We start from the raw sequence: 27,860 nt of genomic DNA, 5'->3' as shown, positions 1-27,860 counted from the left end.
GACTGTAACAGCCTGTAGAAGCTGTGGCAACAAACCATGCCCTGTGACCAGGAGAGGTCCACGTTTTGCATATGATTGCACAAGAGCGTAGCGCAGACAAGAAAAGTGACTTATGCGAAATGCAAATAACTGGTGCAAAGGCTCTGGAAATGTAACCTTCTGAGCAAAGCTCAAAAACACTAAAGGTAAACACAGAAATGTGCACCAGAGTGGCCCATAATTAAGTTAATTTGTGTAGATCTGTATCAGGATGATGTTCTTAAGTCTATATGTATGCAGTAGCTCCTCCGGGTCCACGCTGTTTGACACGGTTAGATGTGCATGGGTTTTGACAAACAGACGGCGTGGCAACAATCCGCGAGACAAAGTCAGCAGTGATGGCGCATCACGCCGTACGTTGGCAGGGATCTGCGGCCGCTCTCCTCTGCTCAGGCACACTCGCGCTTTTGTTGATGATGCAAATTCCAGTGGATGTTGGCACAGCGTGCTAGTCTGTCAGGAAGGGGGTGCTCGGCGGGAGAGGGAAGGACTGGATTCGTTCCGAAACCTATAGAATCCCTGAATTCACACTCGCAAAACCCGTTCACTTAAAGGAATACTCCAGTCTTTTTCAATCTCATCTCTAACTGGCGCCTGTGTAGTGAATTATTTAATACAAAGGCATTAATGAGATTACTGTTTCCCATCGAATCGTGGAACACATTAGAGTTACTGCTTTAATAAGAGCTATTACTGGAATCTCTCATACAATGAGTTTATAGGATACAGTTACTTTCCTTGTGTGTAATTGGCAGGTGTATGTCAGCTGACTTCGTGACTTTGTTTACATAAGTTACATAATGCAGTCAATGACTATGAGGCCTGAACTTCTAACTCAACCTCACTATAACAAACTGGCTAGTTTAAAGTGGGCATTCATCCATTCATTCATTCAGTCGTTCATTCTTTGTCTGTAAGCTCGTATCCAGTTCAGGGTCGTGGTGCATCTGGAGCCTACCCGGAATCACTTGAACACACCCTGGAGGGGCCGCCAGTCCTTTGCGGGGTGAGACACACTCACACGTTCACTCACACCCTTGGACACTTTTGAGTCGCTAAGCTACCTACCAATGGGGAGAGCGCTGCTGTGGGGTTTGATCCTTTGCTTTTAATGCCATTTTAGACGTTTTTAAAACATGGAACAAATGAAGTTACTGCAGACAGGGTGACTGTCTGTGAGGAGTGTGGTGTGTTCTCTCTGTGTCTGCATGGGTTTTCTCCGGGTGCTCTGGTTTCCTCCCACAGTCCAAAAACACACGTTGGTAGGTGGATTGGCGACTCAAAAGTGTCCGTAGGTGTGAGTGAATGTGTGAGTGTGTGTCGCCCTGTGAAGGACTGGCGCCCCCTCCAGGGTGTATTCCCGCCTTGCACCCAATGATTCCAGGTAGGCTCCGGACCCACCACGACCCTGAACTGGATAAGGGTTACAGACAATGAATGAATGAATGAACACATTACCATAGAAGTGACGAGCTGCTTTTTCCCCATTACGTCTTGTGAGTGCACAGTAATGTAGTAATAGTAACACAGTAAAGCTAACAAGTTACAGACTTAACAGGTTTGCAGTTACATCCAGGGAATGTATGCGGCAATTTTCAATTTGTGTGAAAATCGACTGTAAACCGCACATGCAGCAGAAAGAGGTTGTGTTGAAAAAAGTGGAGTATTCCTTTTAAAAGTATTTTCATAAAAAGACCAGACTAAACATATTAAAATATTTCTATGTACGAACAGAATATTCTAGACTAAACACAGCTTTAATCCCCTCTACAGCGAGTATGCGTATATTTGTAAACCGGCTGATTTGTGAAAAATCCTCAGCAGGGTAGCGTCTGTGGTCTTTGTCCTGTGGCAGGAGCACAAGGCCAGACGAGCGAAGGGGGGAGGGAACAGATGGAGAGCATCCATGTCGACTTTGTTTTGCACTGGGCTGCAGTGCAGTGAGCTCACTCTGTGATTTTTCCTCCCACTGTGGCTGCCGTCCTGGCGCATAGAGCTATCTCTGTATGTGTTTGTGTCTGTGTGAGAGAGAGAGAGATAGAGAAACAGAGAGAGAGAGAGAGACTCAGCACAGCCAGCGTCCCGACCCATTAGAGTGCTTCCTGCGCTTCTTGCAGATGTAGTAAACCGGGAATGCGAAGAGACCTGGGTGAGACCAACAGTAAAGAAGGTTCAGAACGAGCAAGTAACATGAATTATTGAGTGTCTATGTAAAAAAATAAAAGATCACATCCTCTACAGACGCCATCGCACTGTGTGCTGTCTGTAGAGAATGCATTCACTTCTTTTTAAGCTTTAAATACTGTTTTATTTCACACTGCATAACATTTTACCACTACGGAGTCCACAGCAGAAAGCCCCACAGCTAAATGTCCACAAGCCTTCTCTTAGAGCAGGAATGGGACTGTATCAAAACGTCCTACCGTGACATTAGTGGCCTAAATGATCCTAGCTTTGGGTATTATCCCGTTACTGGACAGGCTTCACTTAGGGCTTAGCTTATTTAGCTAAACTACTTTTTGAAAAAGCTCCCAGTAAAGAGCTCTACGTCCCTCTGAGTCGAACGGTTCTGGCTCCTGCTGCGGAAAGTCGAGCCAACATGATTTTACATGCTTCCCGGATGAAAACAGCATATTTCAAACTCTCATAAAAGTCAGAGCCGTGCATAAAACAGACACAAACAGGATCAGTGTGTACTGCGTTGATCAGCTGCAGGATGGAACAGAAAATTCTCACCTATAACAAGAGCCAAGGCCCCCACAACCACCACCAGGACGATGACCACTGGAGCCACCAGCACTTTACTCACTGCAAAATAAACAGAACACAAACACAGCTCAGTCTGAGATCCAGCCTCAGGGCTATTTCAGTCCCTTAGATATTATACAGGGCACCTCCAGAGCTCCATGGTCCCTCAGTGGGGCTGAGCTGCTTTGACCAACAGTATATAATGCAGGTGGTCATCAGGGTTGGCACTAATAAAGCAGGTCACAATAACCACAACATTAACGCAGTGTTTTCAGTGCATCAGTATTCAATCTCAACATTAATATTCCATTAACGTTATGGAGCACTATGTTGGATTAATTGTGTCTGAGTCTAAGGGTTGACCTAGAACAGTTCCTGACAATGTTGTGACTAGACTAGACGTCTACATGAGGGATCACTCTACTGTCCCAGAAATAATTGGGATAAACAATGTTATTGTCATTTTATATCAATTTTATGCTACCGATATAAAGATAACGCAACAGTATCATTTTGCAAGGGAGTGTTATCCCTGTGTCTGTGTGGGTTTCCTCCGGGTGACTTGTCTGTGAGGAGTGTGGTGTGTTCTCCCTGTGTCTGTGTGGGTTTCCTCCGGGTGACTTGTCTGTGAGGAGTGTGGTGTGTTCTCCCTGTGTCTGTGTGGGTTTCCTCCGGGTGACTGTCTGTGAGGAGTGTGGTGTGTTCTCCCTGTGTCTGTGTGGGTTTCCTCCGGGTGACTGTCTGTGAGGAGTGTGGTGTGTTCTCTCTGTGTCTGCGTGGGATTCCTCCGGGTGACTGTCTGTAAGGAGTGTGGTGTGTTCTCCCTGTGTCTGCGTGGGTTTCCTCCGGGTGACTGTCTGTAAGGAGTGTGGTGTGTTCTCCCTGTGTCTGCGTGGGTTTCCTCCAGGTGACTGTCTGTGAGGAGTGTGGTGTGTTCTCCCTGTGTCTGCGTGGGTTTCCTCCGGGTGACTGTCTGTGAGGAGTGTGGTGTGTTCTCCCTGTGTCTGCGTGGGTTTCCTCCGGGTAACTGTCTGTGAGGAGTGTGGTGTGTTCTCCCTGTGTCTGCGTGGGTTACCTCCGGGTGCTCCGGTTTCCTCCCACAGTCCAAAAACACAAGTTGGTAGGTGGATTGGCGACTCAGAAATGTCTGTAGGTGTGAGTGTCTGTGTTGCCCTGTGAAGGACTGGCGCCCCCTCCAGGGTGTATTCCGGCCTTGCGCCCAATGATTCCAGGTAGGCTCTGGACCCACCCCGACCCTGAACTGGATAAGGGTTACAGATAATAAATGAATGAATGAATGAATGAAGTTTTAGCAAAAATGTAGTTAAGGATATTCAGACATTGGATTTGAAATAAATAAATGGTAAAATAATAAACAAAGCATAAAAACAAACAAACAAAAAAAAAAAAAACAGTTATCAAACAAATCCACTTAAATTCTCAGAAACAGAGAGGCCAGAGAAAACCAGAGAACACAACAGAGCGAGCGGATAAAACATCGGTGACTTCATTCTTACGTAAACACTTGTGTAAAAACAATGAGAAAAATACTGAGGTCAGCAAAAAATGACTGAGGTAGTGTCCATATATTGTATGATAAATCAATAATAGTTATTGTCATTATTATCTGTGATACACTGCTTGGTGAAGCCAATAAGGACATCATCTTTCAACAAAATGTACTGCAAATTATTCACACAGTCATTCAGTCAACGTTACATCACGTACGTGTGTTTCCAGAATTATCCCGACATGCCTGAATGTCCTGACATATCCTGACCAGGCAATGCTCCATAAATGGCTATTAGTGTGAAAGGTGAAATTCACAAACATTGACTAGAGTTCAGTGCTGCAGGCCAGGGTTCAGTTCTCAGCAAGCTACAGCATCAAGAGTCCTTGGGCAAGACTCCTAATACTGCAGCTGCCTAATAACGTGTTATCTTATACATAACTTGCCTGGAACTGAATATACCTCTGGATAAGTATCTTGAAATATTACATCTGCATGGGGCTCAACTGGAAAAATGACACACACACATTATATACAGCATACAGGGGGTCCTCGACTTACGACGTTGATCCGTTCCTACGTCGCGTCGTAAACCGATTTTCGGTGTAAGTCGGAACATATGTACATACTGTACGTAAATAACATACTGTAAGCACTTATCACTATCCTAACACCTATCCTCCTTGGTCCCGAGTCGCATAGCCGTGTATTCTTCCGCCGCGCTGCACACACCAAACACGAAGTTCACGTTACGACATTTACAACGCAAAACCACGTAAGTCGAAACAAGGCTTTAAACAGTAAATGGGAGATGTGTCGTAACCACGAAACATCGTAACTCTGGATTAACGTAACCCGAGGACCTCTTGTATATATATTTATTCATTTATACTTTATTTCCCAAATATTCTGCGCAGGACGCCTTTTATTGTACTATTCTTGTTTTCAATATTTTAAATTGAACAAATAAACATGTGCATCAAAGTGAGCATTAATCAGTTTATTACAAAAACTACAAATAACTCTGTAACAGAATGTGCTCTCCCCATATCATGAAAAACACACAGCAGCATTCTCCACAGAGCAGAGACGCTGCATGCAAACCTTCATCATCGTCATCACCAGCATCATCGTCATAAGCTGGGAATTCATCCCCTTTCTGAACAGAAGCCAATGCTGCATCAGAAGGTTTTTCCTAAAAGGCTTATCAGAGAGATAAATGCCAGCACCGCTCCGTCAGCTGCCCCAGCCGAGCAACAGGCCTCTTTTGTTTTGATCCGAGTTCACATTAGTGCAAGTGCACACAAACAAAAAGCCAAAATACACGGTTCAGCATTTTCAAATGGAATCAAACCGAATCACATGCGCGGGGACAGGCCTCCTGCCGTCCATCACACTGACTCATGCCCTGAGTAATTCACCACAACTGGGGAACTCCCCATAACTGAAGCCAAACAGGACAAGTTAACACACGTGGAAGAAGCCTCTAGGGTTCCAATCAAGCTTTAAACGGTAACGCACCCAGCAAAGTAAAAACTAGAAGCAAATCGCATCCCATAATACAGAAGGACAACTTCATCTTCAACATAAATCGATGAACAAGGATGTTACAGTAGCTGCTGGCCGTGTCTATTGGTTCATCCATAAAAAAAGCACCTGTATGAAATAAGGGTGCCTGTAGTGTATCGTCTTCCACTTTGAGGAAAAAAAAAAAGATAAGATCATATTTAACATAGAAACAACAAAGACACAAACTGTTACTGAGGCAAAGCACAACAGAACCACTTTGTGGAGCAGTGCATAAACGTGAATCTGTGGGAAATAGTGCCCCTTGTGGTACAACTCCTAAATGAGTGAGTGAGTGAATGAGTGAGTGAACGCACCCTGTAGGGGGCGCCACTTTGGAGTAGCCAATCAACATGCGTGTTTGGACACGCCTTACGCCCTTGAACTATGTAAGAGTTACAGATAATGAATGAATGAATGAATGAAGGACATGTTAAATGGCACTTCCTATATTTAATATGTAATAAGACACTTTTGAAATACTATGTTTTGACTTTGTTTATGACTTTGGGTAACTTCTCACCAGAAGACCACCATAAAGCAAATGGAGGATAGTTTTGAGAGCAGAGTATCAGAGCAGACTGACCACAGACGGAGCCCCGGAGCAGCCGGCGGAGGTGCGGTTTATCGGGCAGGTAGCGGTACTTGCAGCCGAACACGCTGAGGTTGGAGGTGTGGTCCCCGAAGAAGCGCAGGTGGCGGTATTTCTCCCCACAGCGGTAACAGAAGTTGGTGTTGCACTGGGTGCAGGTCATGTGATCACAGCCCTCTGTCCTCTGGATGTGGATCTGCAGGAGACAGGGATCCGCAGCGTAACACGTTTATTTTTGAAAAGCCACATTTTAAACTCAGAGCACTTTAACCCTGACCATTGTTAGCACTCGTGTTTTATAACCGCTGTCAGAAACAATACTGAGCTAATGCCCAAAGTAGTTCTGGAATGTGTGGGGAGCCGAGCGTCATTAAACATGGCACAAGATAAAAGGAAGCTGCTGCTTTTAAATCAATCAGATTCTATTACAATTAACCATTTCATAACCCCCTCTGAGTTTCATGTTTTCATTGAACTGCTATTGAATTACACAGATCACTGGAACTCTCCTTTAATAAACGAATCAAAAGAAACCAGCACAACTGATGAGCTTTGTTAGTAAGGTCACATATTTCTGCATGCTTTCCTGCCTTTGTTCTGAGATGTGTCTTGAACTCCCTGCACACCCCCACCCCCTCCAAAAACAAAGCTCAGCAACATAGAAATAAAACTGTTTACCAGAAAGCAGCGTTTTCCAGTGTTTCCTGCAGTGAACGGATGCCTCGAATGCTGAACATACCAGAACTGTTCCTGCTCAGTGAAACTACCTGTGTTTTATAAGCCTTTCATAGAGGCCTGGCCTTCGATCGGGAAGGTGAGGGTCTGTTTATTCTCAGAGTCAAACTACCATCGCCTCAGAGACGCCGTCAAAATTTACCGTCCCACACAAGTGACCAAAACTGAGTGGAGAGAGCAGGAGTGGACGCACGAGTGCCCTGCCAACAGCTCTGTGTAAATTCAGTTCACCTCAGAAACTCACTGCCACAGCTTCCTGGAAAGTCCCACTTCCACGGATTGTTATGAGAGAGAGACGGAGCGAGCAAAGGAAGAAGGAAGAGAGAAAGACAACAAACGCATCCTTCTTCCCACACGCTCAGACAGAGTTCTCAGGGAGATAAGGCTTGCAGGCCAATGAACAACTCAAAAACTGTGAAGTACAGAGAAATACAAACGGTCAGAACTGAAACTGCTCCAGTGGTCTTTGTTGTTCCACTGTATCCTAAGTGTTAATCTATTCCTGGTGTTTGTATTAACGCTTCAAACTGCATGGAAATGTCCATTAAAAGACAGCAAAGTAAACAGCTCTACTCAACCAGGGCTACAGTGGAGTGTATAAATGATAGGTATGATGTATGTAAACACTCTGATTTAACACTGGAGTTGAGCGATGCCAGCTGTATTTGGTAGAAATCACGTGCTTCCATTGTTCAGGATCATGTGATTTCTGCTTCAAAATAATAAGAAATAATGCTATTGAGCTGGTGAACATAATACAAATATTGAATTCATTCATTCATTCATTCATTCATCTGTAACCCTGAATTCATATATACACTCCTCACAGACAGTCACCCGGAGGAAACCCACGCAGACACAGGGAGAAAACACCACACTCCTCACAGAAAGTCACCCGGAGGAAACCCACGCAGACACAGAGAGAACACACCACACTCCTCACAGACAGTCACCCGGAGGAAACCCACACAGACACAGGGAGAACACACCACACTCCTCACAAACAGTCACTCGGAGGAAACCCACGCAGACACAGAGAGAACACACCACACTCCTCACAGACAGTCACCTGGAGGAAACCCACGCGGACACAGGGAGAACACACCACACCCCTCACAGACAGTCACCCGGAAGAAACCCACACAGACACAGGGAGAACACACCACACTCCTCACAGACAGTCACCCGGAGGAAACCCACGCAGACACAGGGAGAACACACCACACTCCTCACAAACAGTCACTCGGAGGAAACCCACGCAGACACAGAGAGAACACACCACACTCCTCACAGACAGTCACCTGGAGGAAACCCACGCAGACACAGAGAGAACACACCACACTCCTCACAGACAGTCACCCGGAGGAAACCCACACAGACACAGGGAGAACACACCACACTCCTCACAAACAGTCACTCGGAGGAAACCCACGCAGACACAGAGAGAACACACCACACTCCTCACAGACAGTCACCCGGAGGAAACCCACACAGACACAGGGAGAACACACCACACTCCTCACAAACAGTCACTCGGAGGAAACCCACGCAGACACAGAGAGAACACACCACACTCCTCACAGACAGTCACCCGGAGCGCGAATCGAACCCACAAATATTGAATTCAATAATCAGAATTCAGTCATTTTTTTCATGTGAGAGCTCTACTTATATCATAATTTAGGCCTAACTTATTTCATCTAAATACAGTTTTTAAGCCAATTATTATAGATCCATTTTTACAATAACAGACATTTTGATGCACCTGACTTTTATATATTTAATGCTCCAAGATCTAAAGGTGTGGAAAGGTTAGGGTTAGGGTCAGAACAACTGTCACAGTGGTGGTACCCTCAAGAGCCCATATTCAAACCTAGGGAACACATTTGTACCCTACTCTATTACACATGTAGATTTTAAAATAATGTGATAATTTCACACGCCCGATTTCATCTCCAGGGCTTTGTTAGTGTATTTATTATTTTACACACTTCTATAATGAAAGTTTACAGATATACCCCTCTCCTTCTGGAGAAGAAAAGGTAATGTATCTTTAGTGAACACAACTGGACTTTTAAACACTGTTGTAACTTTAAGAATATATTTACACTGTGTGCATGTTTGGTGTTCAATAAAGTACATCCACCGTACCTTTAGACTGAGAGTGTATTAAAATTAGTCCCTCCCTTTGACCTTTTCCCTTTTATTAATTTCATTAATTAAATTATGGTCAATATATTTTGGCTTTGACAAGAATTTACAAAAAAAACGATTTAATGTCAAAGTGAAAACAGATTTCTACAAAGTCATGTCAATTAATTAAAAATATAATGTCAAATGAAGATATATAAAGATATATATATAATAATAATGTAAATTATTTACCATCTTCAGGTCAGTAAGTAGGGCGGCACGGTGGCGCAGCAGGTAGTGTCGCAGTCACACAGCTCCAGGGGCCTGGAGGTTGTGGGTTCGATTCCAGCTCTGTGAGGAGTTGGTGTGTTCTCCCCGTGTCTGCGTGGGTTTCCTCCGGGTGACTGTCTGTGAGGAGTTGGTGTGTTCTCCCCGTGTCCGCGTGGGTTTCCTCCGGGTACTCCGGTTTCCTCCCACAGTCCAAAAACACACATTGGTAGGTGGATTGGCGACTCGAAAGTGTCCGTAGGTGTGAGTGAATGTGTGTGTGTCTGTGTTGCCCTGTGAAGGACTGGCACCCCCTCCAGGGTGTATTCCCGCCTTGCGCCCGATGATTCCAGGTAGGCTCTGGACCCACCGCGACCCTAAATTGGATAAGCGGTTACAGATAATGGATGGATGGATGGAGGTCAGTAAGTATTAGATGCATCAGATAGGTCTGATTAGGTGATCTCAGACTCTCTGTTGGATTAACACTGGGCTTTGATTTTGCGACTCCAGAATATCCATGTTGTCGTTTTTAAAGCATTTCGGTGTAGCTTTTGCTGTATGCTTTGGGTCATTGTCTTGCCTGAAAATAAATCTTGTCCCATGTTTTAGCTCTCTCGCAGACTGAACCAAATCGTTTCCAGGATGCCCCTGCATTGTTCTGCATTCATTTTACCCACTACCATTACAAGCCTTCCCAGGCATGCTGCTGAAGAGTATCCTCAGAGCATGATGCTGCCACCACCATGCTTAATGTGTGTTTGTGGAGATGTGCAATGTTTTGGTATCCACTAAACACAGCATCTGATCAGATGGCCAAAAACCTCCATTTAGGTCTTAGACCAAAGAATCTTTGTTCAGCCTTTGGGTGGACTGTGATCGAGTATTAATCCGTCTGTCCCAAAACCTAGTGAGCTGTCTACATAGAGAGCATTTTTGTCATAGTGTACGCACTTCAGATATGTAGGATTTCCCAATTCGTAGATACTTTTAATATGCTGCCTACTGAGATACCTGAATCTGGCTGAAAAGGCAGCATCCAACTGTAACAGCATCCAGCTGTTATGGCAATCCCATGCTGCAATGGAAGTACAACTACCATCTATTTCACTCTACTTCCAGAGCTAAAATAATTAAAATCACGATAAACCTAAAAGAGCAGAATCCATGGCAGTGACACACTGAAGTGATGCTAGCCGCTGAGGTAAGTAAACAGCAGTTAGGTGCAGTTGGCAGGAACCTCTACCTAGACCGTCTCAACAATCTGCCTCATGAGGACAGATGTCGGTTTGGATGCAGCCAAATTAACCAGCTGCCTACAGAGCCAGTGCCTACTATGAGCTTTCTTCAACTGCAGCTTTCTCTTTCCCACTTTCTCACTGGTGAAGAACAGGACAACACTTGTCGTATCTAGAGTCTCTCTGATCTCAGCTGCTGAAGCTTTTACCTCCTTCAGAGCAGTCATACGTGTCTTGGTGGCCTTCCTCAGTCAGTCAGGTTGTGACGATGGTCTGGTCTAGGCAGATATGCACATGTGGGAAATCCTTTCCACTGTTTAATGGAGTGTTCAGTGACTTGGAAATTATTTTGGGTCCACTTCTGAGTTGTTTTAATAAATAATAATAATAATAATAAATCAGTGACTGGACCTTCAAGGCACTGTGTATGTGACTGCTCACCTTGCAGCGTGGACATTTCTGGGCATTCCTCTGGCCATGCTCGATGACGCTGGCCCAGTGACGCAGCAGTTTGTCTCCCTTTCTGTACTCACGACATTTCAGGCCCTCGTGCCAAGGAGCATGGCACTTAAAACACCACACAAACTGGCACTTGGTGCACTGAATCTGTGGAGGAAACACACCAAACATGTAACCATGCTGTCTAAAAATGCCTATTAATACAGGGGTTTAAGTGCACATTAAGAAACACACATTCTTTTTTTCTCTTATTTATATGAATCTGGATTTATTATACAGAGAAAGTCTGATTGTTGAACTCAATAAGCAAAGACAATATCAGTGAGTTAGTGTTGGATGATCAGTTTGGGATCACAAACACCACTCCATCAGTTTTGGGCATGTGTGCAGGTTCTCCAGGGCATCCAGTTTCATTTCTGGGTCTGCAATGCGTGCGTCCTGAAGGAACTAAAATCACCTGTTATTGGTGTATATTTAATTTAGCTATATTTGTATTGTAAATAAAATATAAACCATGGCATGTTTATCCAGCTCAACACAATGATGAGGCTGTAAATTACCTTATATTTGTGTTCGACTTTGCTGGGTGCCTGCTGGCCCCGTCCCTTCAGAGAGGTGAACAGGCTGCACTGTGGACACGGTTTCGTGCTGGAGTCCAGTCTGTTCAGCTCCAGGAAGTATTTATATTTTGCTAATTCTTCAGCAGCCAGGTGGGCCACCACTTCGCTCTCCTCCAGGTAGCCACTGCACTCTGTTATCGGACAAACAATGTCTGTCCGTCCCACCAGAACCTGAGGACAGTGGCAAACAAACACCATCAATACGTGGAACTGTACGATGTATAGGTTAAACTGATTTAAATATGTTCACTTTATGATGAGCAAAGTTGTTGGTCAGTGTTGTTTGAAGAGAACGTCTACGAATGTGGGGAAACAGCTCAGCGTTTTTTAAAGATGAAACGGTGTGTTTATGGGGAAATAACAGCTGTTGTTTGTACGCAGCTGAGGTGTAACTCGTCTGCAAGTTTTTATTTACTGTTTAAATTACCACAGAAGCTAATTTGCAACTCAAGTTGTTTAGTTTTTTTGCACTGTTGGTTAGAGCTAATGCAGTTAGCTGCCTCTTTAGTTTGGAGACATTTCCACCTTAAATGATCTGAAACAGCAAAAGAGAGAGAGAGACTAGCATACCGGACCAAAACAGTTTGTTTATTTACTCATTTACAGATTCTGGGGCTTCGTAAACACATATAAATATATATATATATATATATATATATATATATATATATATATATATATTCAGATAAGTCTTATTGCTTATGCTAAGAAACACATTGTGAGGTAAAATATTCAACCAATAAATTCATTATATTTCTCACCACAACACTGAGGTGATTCAGAGAAAGACACAATAGACAGGACACAGAACAGGCCCCAAAAAAAACTGCAATTAAGTCTTGCTGACAAAAACAATATCACAACAGGCACATAACAGAAATAGTTAAGAAAAACTTCTGATAGTTTCAATTAAATGTGAACCGTCAGGAGCGTTTGACTTTATGAACACACCCCAAGTGCACTCCCACTGTTTGGAATCTTAGCCTATGAGCTAACTCATATTTAGCGGATTGCTAACTAAAGAAAATTACACCTGATATTAATTAGAGGCCTCCATATAGTGCTATGCACTAAATAATGCCATTAAAGTGTTTGTAACTGACAAAGCAGAGAACAAAGGTTTGACTGTGTGTTCCATTTGAGCAGCCAAAGCGCTAACTAGCTGATTAGCATCAGCTAACCACAGCTACATAAACATCCATTATAAAGTCTCCACAGAGGCTGCTTTAAAATGATGTTTATATACAACTAGTGAGGAAGAACTGGTGAAATGCTTGTGTTTAAACACGGTTAATGTGTCTTTAGTCTCCAGAGCAAGGCTTGCACTGAACCGTGGAGATGTTTATGTTTTAAGAATGTATTATTGACATTTTATGGTAAGGACATTATGCCGTTTTTATTTATGCCGTTTTATTCAGTTATTACTTATTCAGTTCTTCAGTGTGTCAGCAGTATAATCATGACACTTACTTGTGGATTTGTAAAATGTGCATACTGTGTATCTGTGCTCTGTTAAACATTAGAATATTTAAAACAATGGCAATATAATAAAAGCAGCAACAGTAAAAAAAAAAAACTGATGTATTCACTCTACAAGGTTTAGTAGGATTTTTTTTAATTTTTTTTTTTAAACTGTGATGATGTTCCAAATATTTAGATTGAGATAATTATCTATCTATCTATATATATATATATATATATATATATATATATATATATATATATATATATACATATATTACATTAAGTACAAGGCCAGAGTTCATTTATGAGCATTTAATAGAGCCACAGCGAGGGGGCGCTGTGGGAGCTCACTGACTGCTGATGTCACACACTGAAAAGGAGTGGGAGGAAAAAACACAAGCCCAGTAGCCCACAGCAGTTGTGAGTTTAGCGCTGAATTAGAGAGGAATGAAGCTGAAAACAGACAAAATACTCAGAAAACCCTTCACTGGACTTTGTGCTACTCACATGTATGAGACTTTATCTCTAAATGTGTGTGGTTTGAGCCTCAGTCCACTGGAAAACCATCTGCTGTGGTGTGCTAGCAAAAGCCTGTTAGCCCCAGTTGTGCCTCAAAATGGTGTAGAACCGTCTTATTTCACATATTTTTGAACATTTCTGTGTCTCCAGCACAAGTCACTGGAAATTGCTCTCTCTCTGAAGGTTTTTTTTGTCAACACGTGTGTCGGTGTGCATTGTTGGACTGTGCTGAACTGAACTGCACAGCGCTAGCACTCAGAACATCCTTCTCTCTACATATTTTGAACTGCTTTACAGTGTATCTATGATTGGACTATGACCAAAACTCTTAACTCATGTTAAAATCTAGGATGGTCCCACCCCACTAATAATATGTCTGTGTTATTATAGAGCTTGTTTACATATCGTTAGATTTTCCCCATACCAGTACTGTTACAATATATTGTTCATCCCAGGATGTGAGCCAGAGGACAGAGTACAACATCTTTAAAAATCCATCTATAACACCACTGCATGGCTTAGATTTTAATGAGAATTATCATCTTGCTTCAGAGTACTACGTAGTACAAGACTAGGCTTAAACCCAGTCTGGAAAACAATATACACTGGTTAAGTTCATCCCGTCTTCATGGTCTTCCAACCTCGCTCTGCTGAGACAAATCCAAACATTAGCTCATCCAAAAAGTCCATATTAGGCACTTGTAGGAAAGGAAGGGTTTTGGTCAGTGAGTTTCCACGAGAATAAAGGAATGGCAGCAGGCATAAAGCACTTTGTGAGGATTACCAATTCAAATAGCCCATTGTTCAGTGGAGTGCCTGAGGTGGCAAAAAGTCAGAGCTCAAGGTTTGCCTTTAAAAACACATCTGGGACTGACGTAAGCTGCGGCTGCTGTGAGCAGGAATGCGGGAACGTACCCGGTGGGCTTCTTCAGACTAAATTTAACAGCTGAATAAAGTAGAAGATGAAGATGCACGGCTCAGTGCACAGTGACCTTTCTAAAGCTACAGTATAAGACCTCAGGGATCCATTCCTTTATATTGTTCACATTCCAGTGGAACACACTTCGGCTTCCCATAAAAGTCAGAAAGCCCTGTGCGACTGCAGCTGAAGACCACTGTGCTGATAGGGACTGGTGGGTAGCAGTGACTAATGACCTGGACTGACTGTGTACTCACTTTCACTTAGAATATCAACAATATATCATTTGCATACAAAATTTGCATGCTACTTTTGGTACAGCTAGAAAGAAAGATGACCATCAGCCATGTGGCCCAAACGATTTCTATGTGGAAAACAGAGTCCAAAGATCATTCTCGGCGTTCCTGAATCGATGTAAAAGTCACATGAATTCAGAGCTGGCATCGCCACAAATCTGATGTAGAATTGATTTAAGTACCACACACACAGGGGGTCCCAAATCTGATCTTAAATGGTCAGATTCAATGAGATTTTTGCTGTTCACACAGCCACATTTATAACACATATGAGGAAACAGATTTGGGCCATTTCTACCCGCTGTGTGAACGTAGCCGCTCGCCTCCAAAACTGTAGAGTTGTGCTATGGCTTTGAAAAAAGGGAGTTGCTGGCTTCACACGTTTTGAGGAAAGCATGTTGCCTTCACCCTCCTAGGTTGGTGGCATGGTGTGTTTAATTGTGGGGCGGATCCTAGCTTATTTTATGGTGGGATTGGTGAGGACTATTGTTTGGGGAGAAAATAGGAATACAATTAAGGAAAACTTTGGGAATTCACTGTCTACTGAAATGTCACGATTGTGACAGATTTATGAGGGTTATTTTGTTAGAGGTCTGGCACAGCCAAGTCACTGGAACACTGTCCTCACACCGCCTCAGGAGATGAGTGTGTGTAAGCAAATGTGGTTGATGGAGCAGAGAGGAACGTGATGCTGGAAGACTGAAAGCCGGCTGAAAGGCCTCTGGCGTTTACTGAGGAACCCTGATGAGATCTGACAGTGCAGTTAAAGATCTCACACTTATTCCAGCACTTGTTCGGTGGCAGGGGAATGGATAGAGCAAAGGGTCAGAAACCCCATCTCTTCACTCCTGTCAACCTACTACTGATGTACCATGAGACGGTGGGGAGGGGGGTTGGCTGTGAGGGTCAGAGAGACAAAGACAGAGAGGAAAAAGAGAAAGAGTGAAAAAAATCATATTTCAATGGCACTGCAATTTTAGCAAATTATTTCAGATGCTTTCAAATTCACATGAGAAAAATCATTCAGCTCAGTGACACTAAGCTGCTGGAGAGGACAGGCCTCCCTCCTGCAGGAGTAATCTGGGGTTAAGAGAATAACAGCAGCACTCAGGGTAGTCATTAACATGGTCTTAGGCTTTATAATGATCAGACTTCAGAAAAAAAGTCAATCTGATTTAGGGCTGGACAACAATTCAATACCAATACATATCAACAATGAAAGGTTTCAATAACAACACACACTCACACGTGGACAGTGTCACTTACTCACCCAGTCACTCACCCAGTCACTCACACAATCACCCAGTCACTCACACACTCATCCAGTCTCTCACACACTCACCCAGTCATTCACACACTCATCCAGTCTCTCACACACTCACCCAGTCACTCACACACTCACCCAGTCACTCACACACTCACACCTGTGGACAGTGTCACACACTCACCCAGTCTGTCACACACACCCAGTCACTCACACACTCACCCAGTCACTCACACAATCATCCAGTCACTCACACAATCATCCAGTTACTCACACACTCACCCAGTCACTCACACAATCATCCAGTCACTCACACACTCACACCTGTGGACAGTGTCACACACTCACCCAGTCACTCACACACTCACACCTGTGGACCGTGTCACACTCACCCAGTAACTCACACACTCACCCAGTCATTCACACACTCACCCAGTCATTCACACACTCACCCAGTCTCTCACACACTCACACCTGTAGACAGTGTCACACACTCACCCAGTCACTCACACACTCACACCTGTGGACCGTGTCACACACTCACCCAGTCACTCACACCTGTGGACAGTTTCACACACTCATCCAGTCACTCACACACTCACACCTGTAGACAGTGTCACACACTCACCCAGTCACTCACACACTCACACCTGTGGACCATGTCACACACTCACCCAGTCACTCACACCTGTGGACAGTTTCACACACTCACCCAGTCACTCACACACTCACACCTGTGGACAGTTTCACACACTCACCCAGTCACTCACACACTCACACCTGTGGACAGTTTCACACACACACCCAGTCACTCACACACTCACCCTGTCACTCACACACTCACCCTGTCACTCACACAGTCAATCACACACTCATATCTGTAGACAGTTGCACTCACTCACCCAGTCACTCACACACTCACCCAGTCAATCACACCTGTAGACAGTTTCACTCACTCACCCAGTCACTCACACACACACACCTGTGGACAGTTTCACACACTCACCCAGTCACTCACAGACACACCAGTGGACAGTCTCACCCACTCACTCACACACTCACACCTGTGGACAGTCTCACACACTCACCCAGTCACTCACACACTCACCCAGTCACTTACACCTGTGGGCAGTGTCACTCACTCATCCAGTCACTCACACACTCACCAGTGGACAGTCTCACACACTCACCCAGTAACTCACACCTGTGAAGAGTTTCACACACTCACCCATTCACATGCCCACCTATAGCTGTGGTCAGTTTCACACACTGATCTGGGTGCTCCCTTTTCCTACCACAGTCCAAAAAGACATGCTGGTGTGGAGTGTGTGAGTGACTGGATGATTGTGTGATGCCCTGTGAGACCTTGATCAGGATGAAATGGTTACAGAAGATTCAGATTGAATCAGCCTCGTTAAAATCACAAATGCATTTTACCCCTTGTTTCCACTGTCAGTGTACGAACCACAATAAATATCACACAGGCATCTTTTATACTGAGAGTTTTACAGGAATCCCGCCCCTGAACAGAGCAGGGAGCTCACCTTCCAAGCGGAACGAAAAACTTTCCACTGACGGAAAACACACCATCATCTAATTATTGGCAGCAATGCGGAAAGATGTTGTATGAACATTAAACAATCATTAACTGATAAAAAATAAACACCAGATTATTTGTTAAGAGAAGCAAATGCTCCTTAAATGTAAAACCTTTACAGACATGATAAAACTTTATGAACCACAGAGAACATCACATGCCTGAAGGTATGTTGTTACTAGGATTTTACTAGAGTCTATAAAAAACACACAAAAGGCTTATTCCCACTGGACAGTCCAGTATTTCATATTTAAATCTGCACCTATTTTGCCACTTACTCATTTTTGCCATTGTCAAGTGGCCCAAGCATTGTGGATGTTTTTATCCACAGAGGGTGTTGGCGGAATTGTTCTGTCCCAGCGTCACAGTGGCTGAACTCCACTCCTGCCCCAGAGCCAGAGATAAACAGACAGAGTCAACTGGATAAACCCAGTTGGGGCAGCCATGGCCTGGTGGTTAGGAAACTGGGCGTATGATCAGAAGGTTGCTGGTTTGATCACCAAAGGTCATGGCAGGTCATGACTGAAATGTCCTTATGCAAGTCACCTAACTCTCAACTGCTTCCCGGGCACCGGGTCCAGAGCCTACCTGGAATCATTGGGCGCAAGGTGGGAATACACCCTGGAGGGGGCGCCAGTCCTTCACAGGGCAACACACACTCACACCTAGGGACACTTTTGAGTCGCCAATCCACCTACCAACGTGTGTTTTTGGACTGTGGGATTAAACCGGAGCACCCGGAGGAAACCCACGCAGACACAGGGAGAACACACCACACTCCTCACAGACAGTCACCCGGAGAAAACCCACGCAGACACAGGGAGAACACACCACACTCCTCACAGACAGTCACCCGGAGGAAACCCACGCAGACACAGGGAGAACACACCACACTCCTCACAGACAGTCACCCGGAGGAAACCCACGCAGACACAGGGAGAACACACCACACTCCTCACAGACAGTCACCTGGAGGAAACCCACGCAGACACAGGGAGAACACACCACACTCCTCACAGACAGTCACCTGGAGGAAACCCACGCAGACACAGAGAGAACACACCACACTCCTCACAGACAGTCACCCGGAGAAAACCCACGCAGACACAGGGAGAACACACCACACTCCTCACAGACAGTCACCCGGAGGAAACCCACGCAGACACAGGGAGAACACACCACACTCCTCACAGACAGTCACCCGGAGGAAACCCACGCAGACACAGAGAGAACACACCACACTCCTCACAAACAGTCACCCGGAGGAAACCCACGCAGACACAGGGAGAACACCTCACACTCCTCACAGACAGTCACCCGGAGGAAACCCACGCAGACACAGGGAGAACACACCACACTCCTCACGGACAGTCACCCGGAGGAAACCCACGCAGACACAGGGAGAACAGACCACACTCCTCACAGACAGTCACCCGGAGGAAACCCACACAGACACAGGGAGAACAGATCACACTCCTCACAGACAGTCACCCCAAGCGGGACTCGAACCCACAACCTTCAGGTCCCTGGAGCTGTGTGGATTGCATTAAATGCGGAGAACAAATTCCTCTGTGTGTAAGCACCGTGGCCAATAAATTGACTCTAATTCTAATTCTAACAGTGGATAACAGTAAAAGAAGGGACCTCAAGTCTTACTGATCAGTACGAGAAACACAGATGGAGCATTTTCCTGTTTTTATTTCCTTGTGATTGTTTTTTGAAGTCAGAAATAGGGTAATGGCTAATTTCCCACTTCAAAATGAAAAGGTACACACACATTCATCTGGTTCTCTGGTCTTTTACCCAGCACACCATCCACAGACTGTTAATGTTTGCACTGAAGATCCTACTATACTTTGGTTCCATGCTAGAACTATCTTTTCTGGTTCTGGAACAGGAGCCAAACCGTTTCCGAGTTGGTGAAAAGGGTTGAGACACATTACCAGGCAGTGAACTCTCAAACTCTAAATGATAGGAACAATAGTTAGACCACTGCAGTGGTGAAATCATCATAACTTTAAAGTCTACAGTCATTATACAATAAGATACAATTATGTCCCCTAATTAAAAGGTACTGAAATTAACCCTTGAGTATACCACCAGTGACTGTAAAAGGTGCCACCACAGTGTAGAGCAGCCCTGGGATCTTCTAGACATACTGATGGCCCTTCTTCTCAGACTCAGAGAAGTGTACTGTAACAGATTTATGAGAATAATGATAACATATCATCAACCTGTCCACCCCTAGCTTCACAGCTGGCTTTAAGGAGAGCGCTGGTGTCATAACGTGATCGGAACAGTTATGTTAGGAATTTCTGATTGTCCAGCCTTCATCAACCATATTTATGTTCCAGTTGACTTCCTCCTGATCTGAGGGCAGTGCTAATTTTCCATTAGTTTTTTTTTCTTTTTTTAAAATAAAGGCAGTTAATGCTAAAGATCAAATACCTTCAAAATTAATCTGTGAGTTCAGAGTTCAAAGCCACATTCTAATATTAGCTCAGTTGGGCTAATGACCCTTGGGTACAGATTAACTTTATCAAGCCACACACTCCTATCCTCAGCGTCCAGCCAAGACCCACACTTCCAGCCCTGTGAGCTGGCAGCTCTCTCTCTCTCTCATCCACAAGCACTGTGGAACTGTGTGGAAAGGAGTTTAGTGTATTCTCCCAGTGTCTGCGTTGGTTTCCTCCGGGTGACTGTCTGTGAGGAGTGTGGTGTGTTCTCCCTGTGTCTGCGTGGGTTTCCTCCGGGTGACTGTCTGTGAGGAGTGTGGTGTGTTCTCCCTGTGTCTGTGTGGGTTTCCTCTGGGTGACTGTCTGTGAGGAGTGTGGTGTGTTCTCCCTGTGTCTGCGTGGGTTTCCTCCGAGTGACTGTGAGGAGTGTGGTGTGTTTTCCGTGTCTGCGTGGTGCTCCGGTTACCTTCCACGCTCCAAAAACACAAGTTGGTAGGTGGACTGGCGACTCAAAGTGTCCGTAGGTGTGAGTGTGTGAGTGAATGTGTGAGTGTGTGTCGCCCTGTGAAGGACTGGCGCCCCCTCCAGGGTGTGTTCCCGCCTTGCACCCAATGATTCCAGGAAGGCTCTGGACCCACCGCGACCCTGAACTGGATAAGGGTTACAGATAATGGATAAATTAAATAATGGTTTTTAAACACATTTTCTATATATTTTAACATACATTATTTACAGCATCTGTCACTTACTGAGGGTTATTACAGGATGCTGTCATCAGGTCAGCACTCAATTTTAAATTTAGTTTAAAAATATTAATATTGACAAAGCCAATAGGTTTATGTTTGATGGTGATGTCAAGTTTCTTGTTTGTTCAGCGGATTTTACACTGTTCATTTCAATATCGGCATTATATCGGATTGACCACAATTAAGAAACATATTGTGAATTTAAATTTTGGCCGTATCGTCCAGCCCTATGTATAACTCTGCGTAGTCAACATGACCCCAAAGAAAATCACTGTGAACAAAAGGTGAACTTGATGAGCATAAGATCACCAAGCACAATGTAAAGCAATCAGCTACAGGACACTAATCTCCCTATTAATGCCCTTTATTTCACAAAAGAACGTGGGTCTAACAGTCGTCTACAAACAAAAAAACGTTTCCTAATACCAACAATATGTGAGTACGCTTGGATTATAACAGCACTGTATATTCACCATGTGGAAGGCTCTGTAAGCTTGCCAGCTTGAAGCAGGTTAGACAGACTAATGAACATACAGCTTACCATAGCCCTTGCTGTGAAATCTGATTGGCTGAGCTCTTAAAAAACACCTGATAAACTTGAATTCCATATTAATGCATACATATCAGAGATATATTCTTCTATGGACCATCGAATGTAGCATTTATTCATTAGTTATTAAACACAGACTCATACAAGGGGTCTGTAATAAAGGGTAATAACAGGAAGTTTGACCCCTTTTGCTACGGCAACAGCATCCACTCGATCAGAAATGCTTTACACTGGAAGCTGGACCTTTGCTGTGAATATTTCATAAGAGTGACTGAGGTACAGATGGTGGATGCTTAGTTCCACATCATAAACACCACTTCGGCTCCTCCCCAAAGCAACGTAATCACTCCAGAGAATGCAGTTCCACTGCTTCACAGATTTATACCTCTATAGTGTTGGCGGGGTCCTCCCAGGGGTCCGGTGAGCTGTGCCCTGTGGGCAATGGGTACGAACCACCCGAATTGTCAGTTTACTTGAAAAACCCAGCCCAGTGTCGAACAGAAAGAACAAAGCATGGGGATCCTGTGAATTAACGATTAAGATCATAACCCTCCCCAGTTTGAGCCATGGTCTTGTTTCAGTGTGTGGGTTGGCGGGCTCCAGACCCCCAAAATTAATGTGCACATGCACTGAACATGTGATTTGTTTATAACACTTCCACTTGAAGTAACAGGTGAAAGAAGTAGAGTGCGCAGTGTGCACATCGAAGGTCAAAGATATCACTCTCCGTAGCCTCTGCCTGACCCCTGAAAGATCATACATATGAGTGAAAATCTCATTTGAGAGGCAAGCAGCAACGGGCGAGCCAGCGTTACTCGATTACGACGACAAAAAGGACAATTGGTTTGTATGCAGCCTGCAGACCGCACGCAGGCCATCCACTGAACAGCAGACTAATGTAATTACAGCCTGGAGAGGACGAGCACAGTGATTAAGCAATCAATTACAGTACAACACAACTTCCAGCCTCCGCCCACGTCCCTGCCCACACTCAACAGGGCAACAAGCCACAGAGGAACGCTCCTCTGTCCGCCATCAGACAGGCTGACAGTAACAATTATGTCTCGCTCAGCCACGTCGTGAAAAACGATTCCTGTGAACTGTATGGTTTATAAAGCAGAAATCGTTAACTACTGCTTATCAGCACTGGCCACCACACAGTGTTAAAGGGGCACGCCAGTCAAAACCCTAAATATATTACTGCATTTGGTGTAAACAAGCCTAGGATGTGTCCTATAGTGGGAACAAATACGCCTCTAAAATATAACAGATGTACCAACTTAAAGACTTAGTTACAACCACCTCCAGATGATGCATCTTGGGGGATTTTGGGTGTATACTTGAGGACATGGTGTAGATTTATTTATTTGTGTGAACACGACCACCCGCAACATTCGTACTGGACATTATCCGGACTTTATCCTCCTCGCACCCTGGTAAAGACTCCGGGTTAAGTCCGAATCAGAGCATGTGAGAAAGGCACGGGAAATATTCCGGAGGTTCTCCTGCACGCACTGCACAGGCTCTGCCCCTTTGCCTAAAGCATGGGTTTCATTCCCAGCTGCGAGAGCGCATCTGATGCAGAGGATCTCCTGCTGAGAGCTCCACTTGTGAACGAGCACTCGGGGACATTTCCGGAGTTCATGTGTGAAAGAGGCTTAACAAACATCTGTACCGTCCTTGGGTCAAAAATGTCTAAGCAGCCCCATTCAGAACGACCTGAGAATGAGACTCTGTTTACTCCAAGCGTAAGGTGCCCAGTGATGATGAAACAGGAGCTCTGGGTTTAGTCATTTTCAATTTGTTTTGTTTATTTCACTTGTGTTTTCTCAGTATTTAATCAGTACACATTTCTCCGCACTTGTGTCTGTTTTGCACCACTCAACCCTGTCTTGCGCTCTCACATAAACACGGGTTAGTTAGGATTTAATCTTCACTTGTTTGCCAATTTATCTCTATAACACACAGACAATGTTTCCCCACCACCCTCTCTCTGATGGAAATTCAGACCGGTCAGAACAGCGGCCAGGAAACACATTACTTCCCTAAACAGTCAATGACTGACGGCAGCTCCGTTAATATTTCTGAAATGTCCTGAGCCTCACAGATGCACTTCTCACAAAAGAAAAGTGAAAAATGACCTGTACATCCACTTTATGGAATCAAAGCACATGGCGACCATGTTGTGGAGATTCCAACAGCAATGACACAAGACCTACACAAAAGACGTGGCCCCTTTGATGGGAAAGGAAACACTCTTTACGCTGGGAGGGACTGGGAGGAAGAATCTCGTCTGTCTTCATGAACAAAAGTGAGAATGACAGTGAGAAACGTACACGCAAATGCGGTGCAAGAAGACTAAACCTATTGTCAAGTATAAACACACGTTTCTATGGAGACATAACAGCATTCATAACAGAGCCCGCCGTATCTGCGAATTCAACTGTCCACGGATTACAAACTTCCTAAACGTTCTCAAAAAGAAAACTGGAATTTGTGGTGTGCTGAGCACTACACTGACAACGTGGGACTGTAAGGATGTGTAGCGAATCCTGTTGTAGCCTCCTGTTAATTCACACATTCCCAGTTTCCCAGCCCTCTGAGCACGGCTCGCGTCGCATCTTCTTTGTTCACTACTTTTCTCTTGTTATTATTACGTAAACAATAAAGTGCACCCACTGTTTACAAACTACTTACAGCATTATTTTATATTACACTGTGTTAGCTGTTAAAACGAATGTAGGGATGAATTAAAGCTACGGTTGTCCACTGGTGGATCGTGAACCAAAAGCAGTGTGTGCACTCCTTCTGGATGTGTCACTTGGGGTTGGGTCCTGTGGTCAGAAACACCCTTTCTGATGTCAGTTTTGTATTATCAGACATGCATGAAACAACCACAGTATGCTAGCCATTGCCATGGCTACACAACCATTTATAGCGTAAGGTGACAGGACCTTTTCTTGACGAAAAGAGAATTGTGGGTTTCTTCCTAATTATATGTGGCCCCCATAGTTACCCAGTAAACAAGGAACGTCCCTGGACGTTCAAAATAGGTCTAAAAGTCTGTCCGTCAAGGACATATTTTAAACGTCAATGGACGTCCAAAATCCATCTTAATAAGTTAGTTAAGTGGTGACCAATCAATAACGTCAGTGGACGTCCAAAACGCGTTTTATACAAGTAATTTATTTCGGGACCAATTAATAACGTCAATGGACGTCCAAAATACGTCTAACAGTCGTCTTTTCAATGTCTGTGTTTGGACGTCTTTTCAACTTTCATTTTCAACCTTAAGAGAACGTTGATTAGACGGCAGTCATTACGTTATTTCAACGTTGAATCAACGGCTAAATGTTTACTGGGTAAAGTCTGCTGTATTTCACCAGCACCGCTCTGCTCTCGATGTAGCATGGGCGGTGCTAAAATGGGTAAAGCTTACATCAACATTACCCTGACCAATCACAATCCTAACATGGCTCCACCCTCTCTTTGTAGGAGCTATTTAGCGATAAAGCTAATTCTGACCTGAAGTTTTTTAAGCAAAAACGTCAGGTCAGAATTTGACCCGGTTCTTTTGGCTCAGCACTTGAGGGAGGTGACTTCCAGAGAAAGGAAAGACAAGACACGTGTAGATACACGAGCACGTGTGTACAGGCGGAGGCACCTAGCAAATATTAGCCACGTTAATGTTAAGACCACACCCACAGCATTATCAGAGAGATCTGATAACAGCATTTTAGTGATTTCTGAGGTGTGTTTTATCATCATTTTCTTGTTTTTTTAGATTTTTCCTGTTGAGAACCGCTTATTTAAAGCGTACAGGAGGACGTGCAGTACATACTACTCCCTTTTACATAAGGGACTTGAGCATCCCAGGTTTTTGGTATCCACAGGGGGTCCTGGGTCAAGGGTCAGCTGAACTGAGAACGTTATCATCACCGGGAAAGCTCTATGTTTTTATCTTTACTTGGTCCAGAAGTAAGGGGTGTGGCTTCCTCTGCATCATCCAGCATTTCTTCTGAACTGAAGGGTATTAACAGCAATTCTGACTCCCCGTTTTCCACAGTAACATCCTCTATCCTACAGAGGTGGCTGTCTGCAGTGAGGTCAGATACTGAAGCTGGATGATTAAGTCCTGAATCACAGATATGACTCCAGCTACACTCAAGGTTACACTGATGCTTGGAATTGAGCAGTGACCTTTGGCTCATGTGTCATGTCATTCCATTCTGTTCTGTAGAGGTTGTACAAGCTGGTTATGCACTGTGTGTAATTGACATAGTGTTGTATGGATGTATATAACACACAAAGTGAACTCTTTTTGCAGCCAATAAAAGCGTGTAGCTATTAGCAGCATCACAGACTTCACCTTGATTACACTGTATGGCTGAGGAGGAACAATAAACGCAGTCTATTGTATTGAACGTCTACGTCCGCCTCATAAAAGGTGCACTAGGCTATATTTATGACATCATTATTTTTCACAATGGCATCCGTGCACAAGCGCATTCTGTGCCAGAAAAAAAACCTGTTTGGAAACCAGCACTCCAGGACCGAGTGGCTGATTTGGTTGTTGGCCACGCTGGAGGCTCTAATGTATTGGTAGTGATTCTAGACGTGCGACCTCTAGCAGTTAGATAGGGGAACTACAACAACACAGCCAGGCCCACTGATAAAAACCGAATAGTGCACCTTTAAAGTAGCGGAAATCACTAATTAGAGGCTGAGTGTTGGTATCCAAGCTGATGAACTACCTGTGAGCTGATGTATGTTTTCAGACACTCTTCACACACGGCTTTCTGGCAGCAGCGCAGAGGCCTGATGTGCCTCTCGTCCAAACAGATGCGGCAGGTCAGCAGCACAGACACAGTCACAGACACGGGGCTCAGCACCGAGGAGTCCACCAGCTCAGGCAGCGAGTAGGACTCTGAGAGGTCGCTCCAGTCTGGGCTCGGTGTGTTTGAGTCTGAGAAAGGTAACACAGGCTGAACTCCTTCACCCAGTCCCGCTGGACTTCCAGGAGGTTTTCTATAGTCATCATTGGCAATGCAATACACAGTGCAGTAAACGTGCTCTTTGGAGTCCCAGCTTTCCCCATCGCCCCTGTAATAATAATAATCACTCTCCACACTTTCCACAGTTCCCTCTGAGTCTGAGAAAGCGCCCAGTTTCAGTGAGGTGGAGGAGGATAAAGACTTGGAGTCACTTTCTTCTCCAGCCGGCGCTACGCTCACTTTCTCCAGCTCAGAGCCGGCAGCGCTGCTCCTGCTATCGTTGACATTGGCCAACTGCGGTTTAGTCGCTCCAACATTTCTCCTCAAAATGTCCACCACCGACGTCTTTCTGATCACCTCTTTCCCCTCGCCTTCTTTACTTTCGCTTCTCTCATTTTCGAGTATGTTCAAGTCCAAACTCCCCTCCGAAGCGTCGCTTTTCCTTTTAGTCTCCTCTTGGACCAAATCTCTGCTTCGAGTCCCAACTTCTCCAGACACCTCTGACAAACTGCTGACGGTTTCTCCGTCGTAACCGAGGAAAACGGGCATGTTTTATAGTCCCGAGGCCACATTCACACGGGAGAGATGTTCCCTAAAGCCAAAGCAGTCCCCGCTCGGTCCATTGTTGTCCAAACTCTCGTCTCCAAACTCACAACAAAAACAAAAACAGAACCGAGACCTACGAGCTGCCTCCTCCGCTTCCGGGTGCTCTTTCTGAATGTACACAAATCACTCCCGGTCGCTTTGATCCTTGTTCCTTTTTCTACGTTGTCCCAGCGTCCCTGAACAAAAGCAGCCCCTCTGAACAGCACCGGAGGTCCAACCTAGACAACACACATCTTTAATCCAGGCTGGAGCGCTGCTACTTTAAAGCTTCGACTGTAAACCACAGCATGAGGGTCGCTGGAACAAGGCGACTCGCTCCGGGCGCGCTCCAATACGCGCTCTAGTGCCCTAAACACTTCATCCCTCGTTCTTACCATCGCTGGTGCGCAGTCTAGCAGGACAGAAAACACGAAGCACACACTCTGGTCGAAATTAAATGTATAAACAATGTTATATTAGTGTTAATCATTTCTCCTACAGCAGTGTCACAAAAATTCATCAACGTTGTGTTGACGAGAATATGTATGTGTGTGTGTTACGTT

The 27,860-nt window shown here is 44.7% G+C and overlaps 1 protein-coding gene across 1 annotated transcript; it reads right to left on the bottom strand.

Moving 5' to 3' along the window:
- Positions 1–79: 79 nt before the first annotated feature.
- On the bottom strand, positions 80–27,592 carry rnf217 (ring finger protein 217). Its single transcript, XM_066677553.1, has 6 exons — positions 26,473–27,592; positions 11,848–12,078; positions 11,270–11,434; positions 6,450–6,651; positions 2,776–2,847; positions 80–2,184 (listed from the first exon to the last, which is right to left on the bottom strand). The coding sequence occupies exons 1-6, from the start codon at positions 27,259–27,261 to the stop codon at positions 2,105–2,107; spliced, it is 1,539 nt and encodes a 512-aa protein (XP_066533650.1). The 5' UTR covers positions 27,262–27,592; the 3' UTR covers positions 80–2,104.
- Positions 27,593–27,860: the final 268 nt, after the last annotated feature.

The sequence above is a fragment of the Hoplias malabaricus genome, chromosome 7 (genome assembly GCF_029633855.1).
Source record: "Hoplias malabaricus isolate fHopMal1 chromosome 7, fHopMal1.hap1, whole genome shotgun sequence".
Classification (NCBI taxonomy): domain Eukaryota; kingdom Metazoa; phylum Chordata; class Actinopteri; order Characiformes; family Erythrinidae; genus Hoplias; species Hoplias malabaricus.
Note: the sequence above shows the minus strand (reverse complement) of the source record. Positions and strands in the feature narration are given on the sequence as shown.